Source organism: Tachyglossus aculeatus, chromosome 18 (assembly GCF_015852505.1).
Source record: "Tachyglossus aculeatus isolate mTacAcu1 chromosome 18, mTacAcu1.pri, whole genome shotgun sequence".
Lineage (NCBI taxonomy): Eukaryota > Metazoa > Chordata > Mammalia > Monotremata > Tachyglossidae > Tachyglossus > Tachyglossus aculeatus.
The window spans coordinates 24,679,748-24,692,353 of record NC_052083.1 but is presented as its reverse complement, the minus strand read 5'-3'; the positions used below and the strand labels follow the sequence as shown (position 1 = coordinate 24,692,353).

The following is a 12,606-nucleotide window of genomic DNA, read 5'->3' as shown; positions in this document are numbered from 1 at the left end:
CTCTGCACACAGTAAGTGCTCAATAAATACGATTGATTGATTGATTGATAGGTCCGGAACACCCTCCCTCCGCACATCCGCCCTCGAAGCCCGAGCGAGCGCTCACCTCCTCCGAGAGGCCTTCCCAGACTGAGCCTCCTTTTCCCTCTCCTCCTCCCCATCCCTACCTCCTTCCCCTCCCCACAGCCCCTGTATATCTGTGTCTGTACAGACTTATTACCCTATTTATTTTACTTGGACAGATTTACGATTGATTTTGTTAATGACGGGCACGGAGCTTTAGTTCTCTTTGTTCTGACGATTTTAACACCCGTCTACAGGTTCTGTTCTGTCGTCCGTCTCCCCCTTCTAGACTGTGAGCCCGTTGTTGGGTAGGGACCGTCTTAGATGTTGCTGACCTGTCCTTCCCGAGCGCTTAGTCCAGTGCTCTGCACACAGTAAACGCTCAATAAATACGACTGAATCAATGGATGAATGAATGAAGACGGGTTGAATAGTAAAGTATCCCAGAAAATCAACTGACTACTGAGGAGCTGACTCGTCCTTCCCAAGCACTTAGTAAAGTGCTCTGCACACAGTAAGTGCTCCATAAATGTGACTGAATGACTGACTGACTGAATGAATGAAGACTGGTTGGCTAGTAGAGTATCCCAGAAAATCAACTTACTAAGGAGCCGACTTGTCCACCCTAAGTGCTTAGTACAGTGCTCTGCACACAGTAAGTGCTCAATAAATACGATTGAATGAATGAATGAATACGAATGAATGAATGAATGAAGACTGGTCGGATAGTAGAGTATCCCAGAAAATCAACTTACTAAGGAGCCGACTTGTCCTTCCCAAGCGCTTACTACAGTGCTCTGCACACAGTAAGCGCTCAATAAATACGATTGAATGAATGAATGAATGAAGACTGGTCGGCTAATAGAGTATCCCAGAAAAATCAACTGACTACTAAGGAGCCGACTTGTCCTTCCCAAGCGCTTAGTCCAGTGCTCTGCACACAGTAAGCACTCAATAAATACGATTGATTGAATGAATGAATGAATGAACGAAGAGTGGTCGGCTAGTAAAGTATCCCAGAAAAATCAACTGACTGCTAAGGAGCTGACTTGTCCTTCCCAAGTGCTTAGTACAGTGCTCTGCACACAGTAAGTGCTCAATAAATGCGACTGAATGAATGAATGGATGAATGAATGAAGACTGGTCGGCTAGTAGAGTATCCCAGAAAATCAACTGACTACGGAGGAGCCGACTCGTCCTTCCCAAGCGCTTGGTCCAGTGCTCTGTGCACAGTAAGTGCTCAATAAATACGACTGAATGGATGAATGAATGAATGAATGAAGACTGGTCGGCCAGTAGAGTATCTCAGAAAATCAAGTGACTATGAAGGAGCCGACTCGTCCTTCCCAAGCGCTTAGTCCAGTGCTCTAAACACAGTAAGCGCTCAATAAATATGACTGAATGAATGAATGGATGAATGAATGAAGACTGGTCAGAGGGCAGAGTATCCCAGAAAATCAACTGACTACGGAGGAGCCGACTCGTCCTTCCCGAGCGCTTGGTCCAGTGCTCTGCACACAGTAAGCGCTCAATAAATGCAACTGAATGAATGAATGGATGAATGAATGAAGACTGGTCGGCTAGTAGAGTATCCCAGAAAATCAACTGACTACGGAGGAGCCGACTCGTCCTTCCCAAGCGCTTGGTCCAGTGCTCTGCGCACAGTAAGTGCTCAATAAATACGACTGAATGGATGAATGAATGAATGAATGAATGAAGACTGGTCGGCCAGTAGAGTATCTCAGAAAATCAAGTGACTATGAAGGAGCCGACTCGTCCTTCCCAAGCGCTTAGTCCAGTGCTCTAAACACAGTAAGCGCTCAATAAATACGACTGAATGAATGAATGGATGAATGAATGAAGACTGGTCGGAGGGCAGAGTATCCCAGAAAATCAACTGACTACGGAGGAGCCGACTCGTCCTTCCCAAGCGCTTGGTCCAGTGCTCTGCACACAATAAGCGCTCAATAATTGCGACTGAATGAATGAATGGATGAATGAATGAAGACTGGTTGGCTAGTAAAGTATCCCAGAAAATCAACTGACTATGAAGGAGCCGACTCTTCCTTCCCAAGCACTTGGTCCAGTGCTCTGCACACAGTAAGCACTCAATAAATACGACTGAATGAATGAATGGATGAATGAATGAATGAACGAAGACTGGTCAGCCAGTAGAGTATCTCAGAAAACCAAGTGACTACGACGGAGCCGACTCGTCCTTCCCAAGCGCTTAGTCCAGTGCTCTGCACACAGTAAGCGCTCAACAAATATGACTGAATGAATGAATGGATGAATGAATGAAGACTGGTCAGAGGGCAGAGTATCCCAGAAAATCAACTGACTACGGAGAAGCCGACTCGTCCTTCCCGAGCGCTTGGTCCAATGCTCTGCAAACAGTAAGCGCTCAATAAATACGACTGAATGAATGAATGGATGAATGAATGAAGACTGGTCGGCTAGTAGAGTATCCCAGAAAATCAACTGACTACGGAGGAGCCGACTCGTCCTTCCCAAGCGCTTGGTCCAGTGCTCTGCACACAGTAAGTGCTCAATAAATACGACTGAATGAATGAATGGATGAATGAACTGATGAATGAATGAATGAAGACTGGTCGGCCAGTAGAGTATCTCAGAAAATCAAGTGACTACAAAGGAGCCGACTCGTCCTTCCCAAGCGCTTAGTCCAGTGCTCTGCACACAGTAAGCGCTCAATAAATACGACTGAATGGATGAATGGATGAATGACTGAAGACTGGTCGGAGAGCAGAGTATCCCAGAAAATCCAGTGACCACGGAGGAGCCGACTCATCCTTCCCAAGCGCTTGGTCCAGTGCTCTGCACACAGTAAGCGCTCAATAAATGCAACTGAATGGATGAATGGATGAATGAATGAAGACTGGTCGGCTAGTAGAGTATCCCAGAAAATCAACTGCCTATGGAGGAGCCGACTCGTCCTTCCCAAGCGCTTGGTCCAGTGCTCTGCACACAATAAGCGCTCAATAATTGCGACTGAATGAATGAATGGATGAATGAATGAATGAAGACTGGTCGGCTAGCAGAGTATCCCAGAAAATCAACTGCCTACGGAGGAGCCGACTCGTCCTTCCCGAGCGCCTGGTCCAGTGCTCTGCACACAGTAAGTGCTCAATAAATACGACTGAATGGATGAATGAATGAATGAAGACTGGTCAGCCAGTAGAGTATCTCAGAAAACCAAGTGACTACGAAGGAGCCGACTCGTCCTTCCCGAGCGCTTAGTCCAGTGCTCTGCACACAGTAAGCGCTCAATAAATACGACTGAATGGATGAATGGATGAATGACTGAAGACTGGTCGGAGAGCAGAGTATCCCAGAAAATCCAGTGACCACGGAGGAGCCGACTCGTCCTTCCAGAGCGCTTGGTCCAGCGCCCCGCAAACGCGACCGGATTCCTCCGATCGTATTCCCCGAGCCCCGTACTGAGCGCCGGGCGGGGGGGGGGGGGGGAGTCCAAGCCGGCGACGCGTCGAGGCCGGACGCGGGAACAAGGAGCTGAACCTGGATTTCCGCCGTGATGGCGGCGCTCAGGGCGGACTCCAGGCCTCCGTCCGCCATCAGGCTGCCCACCAGCAGGTCGATCATGAAGCGGCGCCCGGGACTCACGTTCATCTCATTCCCTGAAACTGAAGGCGGAGCAGGTGTCACTCGCCCCGCCGTCCGGCGCGGCGCGGCGCGGCGTCTTTCTCTCTCTTTCTCCGTCTCTGGCCGCCCCCCGGGACCCACTTACCGGCGCTGGGCAGGAGGGAGGACAGGGCCCGCGCCCGCTCCTCCGCCGTGGGCAGCAGCAGGGACCACCCGCTCTGCAGCACGGCCTGGGCCGCCGCCTGCACGCTGTTGAGGACGCCGGCGTTGCTTGCCAGGGTGACCACGGTCTGCTTGAGGCTGTTGAGCAGTCCGCTGCCCAGCCCCAAACCCAGGCACTCCGGGCCCACCTGGTGACTGATGGCCGCGTGGAGCTGAAAAAGAGAAAAAAAACACCCCAAAATCCCGTTTACCCCCCAACGTTTGAATGACTTCTAGACTGGGAGCCCGCTGTCGGGTAGGGACCGTCTCTATATGTGCGCACGGTAAGCGCTCAATAAATACGATTGATTGATTGTCTGGGCCTCAGCTCCCTCATCTGGACAATGGGGATGAAGAGTGTGAGCCCCCCGTGGGACAACCTGATCGCCTTGTATCCCCCAGCGCTTAGAACAGTGCTTTGCACATCGTAAGTGCTTAACAAATACTATCATTATTATTATTATTTATTGAGCGCTTACTGTGTGCAGAACGTACGTATTTATTACTCTATTTTACTTGTACATATTCAATCTATTTTATTTTGTTAATATGTTCGGTTTGGTTGTCCGTCTCCCCCTTCTAGACTGGGAGCCCGCTGTCGGGTAGGGACCGTCTCTAGATGTTGCCAACTTGGACTTCCCAAGCGCTTAGTCCAGTGCTCTGCACACAGTAAGCGCTCAGTAAGTACAACTGAATGAATGAATGAATGAACGAACACTGTACTAAGCGCTTGGGAAGTCCAAGTCGGCCACATCTAGAGACGGTCCCTATCCGACGGCGGGCTCACAGTCGAGAAGGGGGAGACGGACAACCAAACAAAACATATAAACCAAATAAAATAAATAGAATGAATATGTACAAGGAAAATAGAGTAATAAATATTCATTCATTCATTCAATCGTATTGAGCGCTTACTGTGTGCAGAGCACTGTACTAAGCGCTTGGGAAGTCCAAGTCGGCCACACCTAGAGACGGTCACTACCCGACAGCGGGCTCACAGTCGAGAAGGGGAAGACGGTCAACCAAACAGAACATATAAACCAAATAAAATAAATATGTGCAAGTAAAATAGAGTAATAAATATTCATTCATTCATTCATTCAATCGTATTTACTGAGCGCTTACTGTGTGCAGAGCACTGTACTAAGCGCTTGGGAAGTCCGAGTCGGCCACATCTAGAGACGGTCTCTACCCGACAGCGGGCTCACAGTCGAGGAGGAGGAGACAGGCAACAAAACCAAACATACTAACAAAATAATAATAATAATAATAATAATAATAATAATGGTATTTGTTAAGCGCTTACTATGTGCAAAGCAACAAAATAAAATGAATAGAATAAATATGTACAAGTAAAATACACCATCTTGATGTTTTTCGCCTTTTGAGAAGCGGGCCGAAATCCCCCCGCGAGCTGCCAAAGCCGAATCAATTGCAAATAAAAATCACAGTCAGGCTTGCTTTTGTCTATGTTTGAATTTTAGGGATTTAGAGCTACTTAATAATAATAATAATAATAATAATAATAATAATAATAATAATAATAATAATGGCATTTGTTAAGCGCTTACTATTTGCAAAGCACTGTTCTAAGCGCTGGGGAGGTTACAAGGCGATCAGGTGGTCCCACAGGGGGCTCACAGTCTTCATCTCCATTTAACAGATGAAGGAACTGAGGCCCAGAGAGGTGAAGCGACTTGCCCAAAGTCACCCAGCTGACAGCTGGCGGAGCCGGGATTTGAACCCATGACCTCTGATGCCAAAGCCCGGGCTCTTTCCAATACCGAAATCCCCCTGCGAGCTTCCAAAGCCGAATAAATTGCAAATAAAAATCACATTCACGCTTGCTTTTGTCTATGTTTGAATTTTAGGGATTTAGAGTTAATTAATAATAATAATAATAATGGTATTTGTTAAGCGCTTACTACGTGCAAAGCACTGTTCTAATCGCTGGGTTACAAGGCGATCAGGTGGTCCCACGGGGGGCTCCCAGGCTTCATCCCCATTTGACAGATGAGGGAACTGAGGCCCAGAGAGGTGAAGTGACTTGCCCAAAGTCACCCAGCTGACAGTTGGCGGAGCCGGGATCTGAACCCATGACCTCGGACTCCAAAGCCCGGGCTCTTTCCACTGAGCCGCGCTTCTTGTAGTTAGACCAGCACTTAGTACAGTGGTGGGCTCATAGTAAGTGCTTAACAAATACCCCACTTATCATTAAGAGTCCGCCAGCTGTCAGCTGTGTGACTTTGGGCAAGTCACTTCACTTCTCTGTGCCTCAGTTCCCTCATCTGGAAAATGGGGATTAAAACTGCGAGCCCCCCGGGGGACCACCCGATCGCCTTGTAACCTCCCCAGCGCTTAGAACAGTACTTTGCACAGAGTAAGCGCTTAACAAATATCATCATTATTATTATTACCAAACACCACACAGTATTAATAATATTACTAATAGTATTGATAATATTAAGAGTCCCCTCTGGAGAATCTTCCATCTCCGGTAGTTCATTCACCGTCTCTATATGTTGCCAACTTGTACTTCCCAAGTGCTTAGTACAGTGCTCTGCACACAGTAAGTGCTCAATAAATACGACTGATTGATTGATTGATTCAATCATATTTATTGAACGCTTACTGCGTGCAGAGCACTGTACTAAGCGCTTGGGAAGTCCGAGTCGGCAACATATAGAGACGGTCCCAACCCGACAGCGGGCTCACAGTCGAGAAGGGGGAGACAGACGACAAAACATATTAACACAATCGAATAGTAAATAGTAACTATGTAATAAATGGCATTAATGTCCAGTTTGTATGTAATAGTAATAAATGTATTTATTATGTATGCATATAATAGTATGTATGTAATGCAATAGTATGTATGCATGTATGTAATAATATGTAATAGTAATAAATGTATTTATTATGTATGCATGTAATAGTATGTTTGTAATGTAATAGTATGCATGTATGTATGTAATAGTATGTAATAGTAATGAATGTATTTCTTATGTATGTATGTAATAGCATTGTGTAATGTAATAGTATGTATGTATGTAATAGTGTGTAATAGTAATAGACGTATTTATTATGTATGTATGTAATAGTATGTATGTAATGTAATAGTACGTATGTATGTAATAGTAATAAATATTAAATATGTACAAGTAAAATAGAGTAGCTGAAGCGGAGAGCTTCTGATTTGACCACTAAAACTTACCCTTAAAAATTCTAGCCATTTATTTTGCTTTGTTATTGGAGTAGAGCTCACCTCCTCCAGGAGGCCTTCCCAGACTGAGCCCCTTCTTTCCTCTCCCCCTCGTCCCCCTCTCCATCCCCCCGTCTTACCTCCTTCCCTTCCCCACAGCACCTGTATATATGTATATATGGTTGTACATATTTATTACTCTTTATTTATTTATTTATTTTACTTGTACATTTCTATCCTACTTATTTTATTTTGTTGGTATGTTTGGTTCTGTTCTCTGTCTCCCCCTTTTAGACTGTGAGCCCACTGTTGGGTAGGGACTGTCTCTATGTGTTGCCAATTTGTACTTCCCAAGCGCTTAGTACAGTGCTCTGCACATAGTAAGCGCTCAATAAATACGATTGATTGATTGATTGATTGATAGGGCGTTATCACTACAGAATTCATCGTTTTCTGGGTTACGGTGCCCTCAACTCTCCCATCAGCTGTCCAGAGCCCAAACACACTTTTTGTGGATTATCTGGGGAAGAATACGCCCGAAAACCCTTCCCAAGCCTAGCAAGACCTCCGGCCGACAGTGTCCACGGCATTCAGAAGCGGCGTGGCTCGGCGGAAAGAGCCCGGGCTTTGGAGTCAGAGGTCACGGGTTCAAGTCCCGGCTCCGCCAACTGTCAGCTGGGTGACTTGGGGCAAGTCACTGAACTTCTCTGTTCAGCGCTCAATAAACACGACTGATGGATTGATTCTCTGGGCCTCAGTTCCCTCAGCTGGAAAACGGGGATTGAGACCGCGAGCCCCCCCGGGGGACAACCTGATCGCCTGGTAACCTCCCCGGCGCTCAGAACAGTGCTCTGCACATAGTAAGCGCCTAACAGATGCCATCACTAGACAAGCAGCATGGCTCAGTGGAAACAGCCCGGGCTTTGGAGGTCATGGGTTCAGATCCCGGCTCCGCCAACTGTCAGCTGGGTGACTTTGGTCAAATCACTTGACTTCTCTGGGCCTCAGTTCCCTCATCTGGAAAATGGGGATTAAAACCGTGAGCCCCCACCCCGTGGGACAACCTGATCGCCTGGTAACCTCCCCGGCGCTCAGAACAGTGCTCTGCACATAGTAAGCGCCTAACAGATGCCATCACTAGACAAGCAGCATGGCTCAGTGGAAACAGCCCGGGCTTTGGAGTCAGAGGTCACGGGTTCAAATCCCGGCTCCGCCAACTGTCAGCTGCGTGACTTTGGGCAAATCACTTGACTTCTCTGGGCCTCAGTTCCCTCATCTGGAAAATGGGGATTAAAACCGTGAGCCCCCACCCCGTGGGACAACCTGATCGCCTGGTAACCTCCCCGGCGCTCAGAACAGTGCTCTGCACATAGTAAGCGCCTAACAGATGCCATCACTAGAGAAGCAGCATGGCTCAGTGGAAAGAGCCCGGGCTTTGGAGGTCATGGGTTCAGATCCCGGCTTCGCCAACTGTCAGCTGGGTGACTTTGGGCAAATCACTTGACTTCTCCGGGCCTCAGTTCCCTCATCTGGAAAATGGGGATTAAAACCGTGAGCCCCCCCGTGGGACAACCTGATCGCCTGGTAACCTCCCCGGCGCTCAGAACAGTGCTCTGTACATAGTAAGCGCCTAACAGATGCCATCACTAGAGAAGCAGCATGGCTCAGTGTAAAGAGCCCGGGCTTTGGAGTCAGAGGTCACCGGTTCAAATCCTGGCTCTGCCAACTGTCAGCTGGGTGACTTTGGGCAAATCACTTGACTTCTCCGGGCCTCAGTTCCCTCATCTGGAAAATGGGGATTAAAACTGTGAGCCCCCACCCCGTGGGACAATCTGATCGCCTGGCAACCTCTCCGGTGCTCAGAACAGTGCTCTGCCCATAGTAAGCGCCTAACAGATGCCATCACTAGAGAAGCAGCACGGCTCAGTGGAAAGAGCCCGGGCTTTGGAGTCAGAGGTCACGGGTTCAGATCCCGGCTCCGCCAACTGTCAGCTGCGTGACTTTGGGCAAATCACTTGACTTCTCTGGGCCTCAGTTCCCTCATCTGGAAAATGGGGATTAAAACTGTGAGCCCCCACCCCGTGGGACAACCTGATCGCCTGGTAACCTCCCCGGCGCTCAGAACAGTGCTCTGCACATAGTAAAAGCCTAACAAATGCCATCATTAGAGTGGCAGCGTGGCTCAGTGGAAAGAGCCCGGGCTTTGGAGTCAGAGGTCACGGGTTCAAATCCTGGCTCCGCCAACTGTCAGCTGGGTGACTTTGGGCAAATCACTTGACTTCTCTGGGCCTCAGTTCCCTCATCTGGAAAATGGGGATTAAAACCGTGAGCCCCCACCCCGTGGGACAACCTGATCGCCTGGTAACCTCCCCAGCGCTCAGAACAGTGCTCTGCACATAGTAAGCGCCTAACAGATGCCATCACTAGAGAAGCAGCATGGCTCAGTGGAAAGAGCCCGGGCTTTGGAGTCAGAGGTCACGGGTTCAGATCCCGGCTCCGCCAACTGTCAGCTGGGTGACTTTGGGCAAATCACTTGACTTCTCTGGGCCTCAGTTCCCTCATCTGGAAAATGGGGATTAAAACCGTGAGCCCCCACCCCGTGGGACAACCTGATCGCCTGATAACCTCCCCGGCACTCAGAACAGTGCTCTGCACATAGTAAGCGCCTAACAAATGCCATCATTAGAGAAGCAGCGTGGCTCAGTGGAAAGAGCCTGGGCTTTGGAGTCAGAGGTCACGGGTTCAAATCCCGGCTCCGCCAACTGTCAGCTGCGTGACTCTGGGCAAATCACTTGACTTCTCTGAGCCTCAGTTCCCTCATCTGGAAAATGGGGATTAAAACCGTGAGCCCCACCGTGGGACAATCTGATCGCCTGGTAACCTCCCCGGCGCCTAGAACAGTGCTCTGCACATAGTAAGCGCCTAACAAATGCCATCATTAGAGTGGCAGCATGGCTCAGTGGAAAGAGCCCGGGCTTTGGAGTCAGAGGTCACGGGTTCAAATCCCGGCTCCGCCAACTGTCAGCTGGGTGACTTTGGGCAAATCACTTGACTTCTCTGGGCCTCAGTTCCCTCATCTGGAAAATGGGGATTGAGACCGCGAGCCCCCCCGGGGGACAACCTGATCGCCTGGTAACCTCCCCGGCACTCAGAACAGTGCTCTGCACATAGTAAGCGCCTAACAAATGCCATCATTAGAGAAGCAGCGTGGCTCAGTGGAAAGAGCCTGGGCTTTGGAGTCAGAGGTCACGGGTTCAAATCCCGGCTCCGCCAACTGTCAGCTGCGTGACTCTGGGCAAATCACTTGACTTCTCTGAGCCTCAGTTCCCTCATCTGGAAAATGGGGATTAAAACCGTGAGCCCCACCGTGGGACAATCTGATCGCCTGGTAACCTCCCCGGCACTCAGAACAGTGCTCTGCACATAGTAAGCGCCTAACAAATGCCATCACTAGAGTGGCAGCGTGGCTCAGTGGAAAGAGCCCGGGCTTTGGAGGTCACGGGTTCAGATCCCGGCTCCGCCAACTGTCAGCTGGGTGACTTTGGGCAAATCACTTGACTTCTCCGGGCCTCAGTTCCCTCATCTGGAAAATGGGGATTAAAACCGTGAGCCCCCACCCCGTGGGACAACCTGATCGCCTGGTAACCTCCCCGGCACTCAGAACAGTGCTCTGCACATAGTAAGCGCCTAACAGATGCCATCACTAGAGAAGCAGCGCGGCTCAGTGGAAAGAGCCCGGGCTTTGGAGTCAGAGGTCACGGGTTCAGATCCCGGCTCCGCCAACTGTCAGCTGCGTGACTTTGGGCAAATCACTTGACTTCTCTGGGCCTCAGTTCCCTCATCTGGAAAATGGGGATTAAAACCGTGAGCCCCACCGTGGGACAATCTGATCGCCTGGTAACCTCCCCGGCGCCTAGAACAGTGCTCTGCACATAAATAATAAATTATTATCATTTCATTCATTCATTCATTCCTTCGACCGTATTTATTGAGCGCTTCCTGTGCGCAGAGCACTGTACTAAGCGCTCGGGAAGTACAAGTCGGGAACATAGAGAGACGGTCCCTACCCGACAGCGGGCTCACAGTCTGGAAGTCATCCAAGGTCATTCTCACACTGCTGTCCGATGGGACGCGCACGTCAGGAAAACGCGACCTGGACGGGAGTACCTGAAGTCTTAGGAGGTTCAGGGTTGCCACGGCGACGCATTCCTTCTCCTGGGGCGGTGGCCAGTCGGAGGTGCCATCCATCCCCTCGCTCACTTGCCGGAGTAAAAGGTCCAGCTGTTCAAAGGTCATGGGGCAGACATCCACCACAAAGGGAACCCGTAAACCGATGGACCACTCCGAACAAGACGACCAGGCAAAACTCTGCAGAGGGAGAGAAACCGGGAGAAATCGCCGCCGTCGGACCACTCGGGAACAAAAATCGCCGGCCGTTCAAAGGTCATCGGGAAAACATCAACCACAGAGGGAACCCGTAAACCGATGGACCACTCCGAACAGGGCGACTGGAAAAAACTTTGCAGAGGGAAACCGGAAGAAATCTCCCAAGTTGGCCGCTCGGGACAAAAAATCGCTGACCAGACAAAGCTCTGCCGAGGGAGAGAAACCGGAAGAAATCTCCGAAGCTGGCCCGCTCGGGAACAAAAATCGCCGACCGTTCAAAGGTCACTGGGAAAACATCCACCACAGAGGGAACCCGTAAACCAATTGACCACTCCAAAAAGGACGGCCGGGCAAAACTCTGCAGAGGGAAACCAGAACAAATCTCCCAAGTTGGCCCGCTCGGGAACAAAAATCGCCGACCGTTCGAAGGTCATCGGGAAAACATCCACCACAGAGGGAACCCGTAAACCGATGGACCACTCGGAAAAGGATGGCCGGGCAAAATTCTGCAGAGGAAACCAGAACAAATCTCCAAGTTGGCCCACTCGGGAACAAAAATCGCCGACCGTTCAAATGTCATCGGGAAAACATCCACCACAGAGGGAGCCCGTAAACCGACGGACCACTCCGAACAGGACGACCCGGCAAAACTCTGCAGAAGGAGAGAAAGCTCTGCAGTTGGCCCACTTGGGAACAAAAATCGCCGACCTTTCAAAGGTCATCGGGAAAACATCCACCACAAAGGGAACCCATAAACCAACGGACCACTCTGAACATGGCGACCGGGCAAAACTCTGCAGAGGGAGAGAAACCGGAAGAAATCGCCGCCGTTGGCCCACTCGGGAACAAAAATCGCCGGCTGTTCAAAGGTCATCAGGAAAACATCCACCACAGAAGGAACCCGTAAACTGATGGACCACTCCAAAAAGGACGGCCGGGCAAAACTCTGCAGAGGGAAACCGGAAGAAATCTCCCAAGTTGGCCGCTCGGGAACAAAAATCGCCGACCAGGCAAAACTCCACAGAGGGAGAGAAACTGGAAGAAATCTCCGCCGTTGGCCCGCTCGGGAACAAAAATCGCCAACCATTCAAAGGTCATCGGGAAAACATCCACCACAGAGGGAACCCGTAAAC

General features: G+C 49.8%; 1 protein-coding gene across 1 annotated transcript in view; it reads right to left on the bottom strand.

Annotated features, from left to right (window-relative positions):
* HERC2 (HECT and RLD domain containing E3 ubiquitin protein ligase 2) overlaps nucleotides 1–12,606 on the bottom strand; it is a 319,306-nt gene that overhangs the window by 209,334 nt on the left and 97,366 nt on the right. The window contains exons 16-18 of the mRNA XM_038760185.1: nucleotides 11,255–11,455; nucleotides 3,830–4,058; nucleotides 3,601–3,725 (exon numbers count right to left, since the gene is read on the bottom strand). Coding sequence (XP_038616113.1) covers nucleotides 3,601–3,725; nucleotides 3,830–4,058; nucleotides 11,255–11,455 — 555 coding nt within the window. The remainder of the gene's footprint in view (nucleotides 1–3,600; nucleotides 3,726–3,829; nucleotides 4,059–11,254; nucleotides 11,456–12,606) is intronic.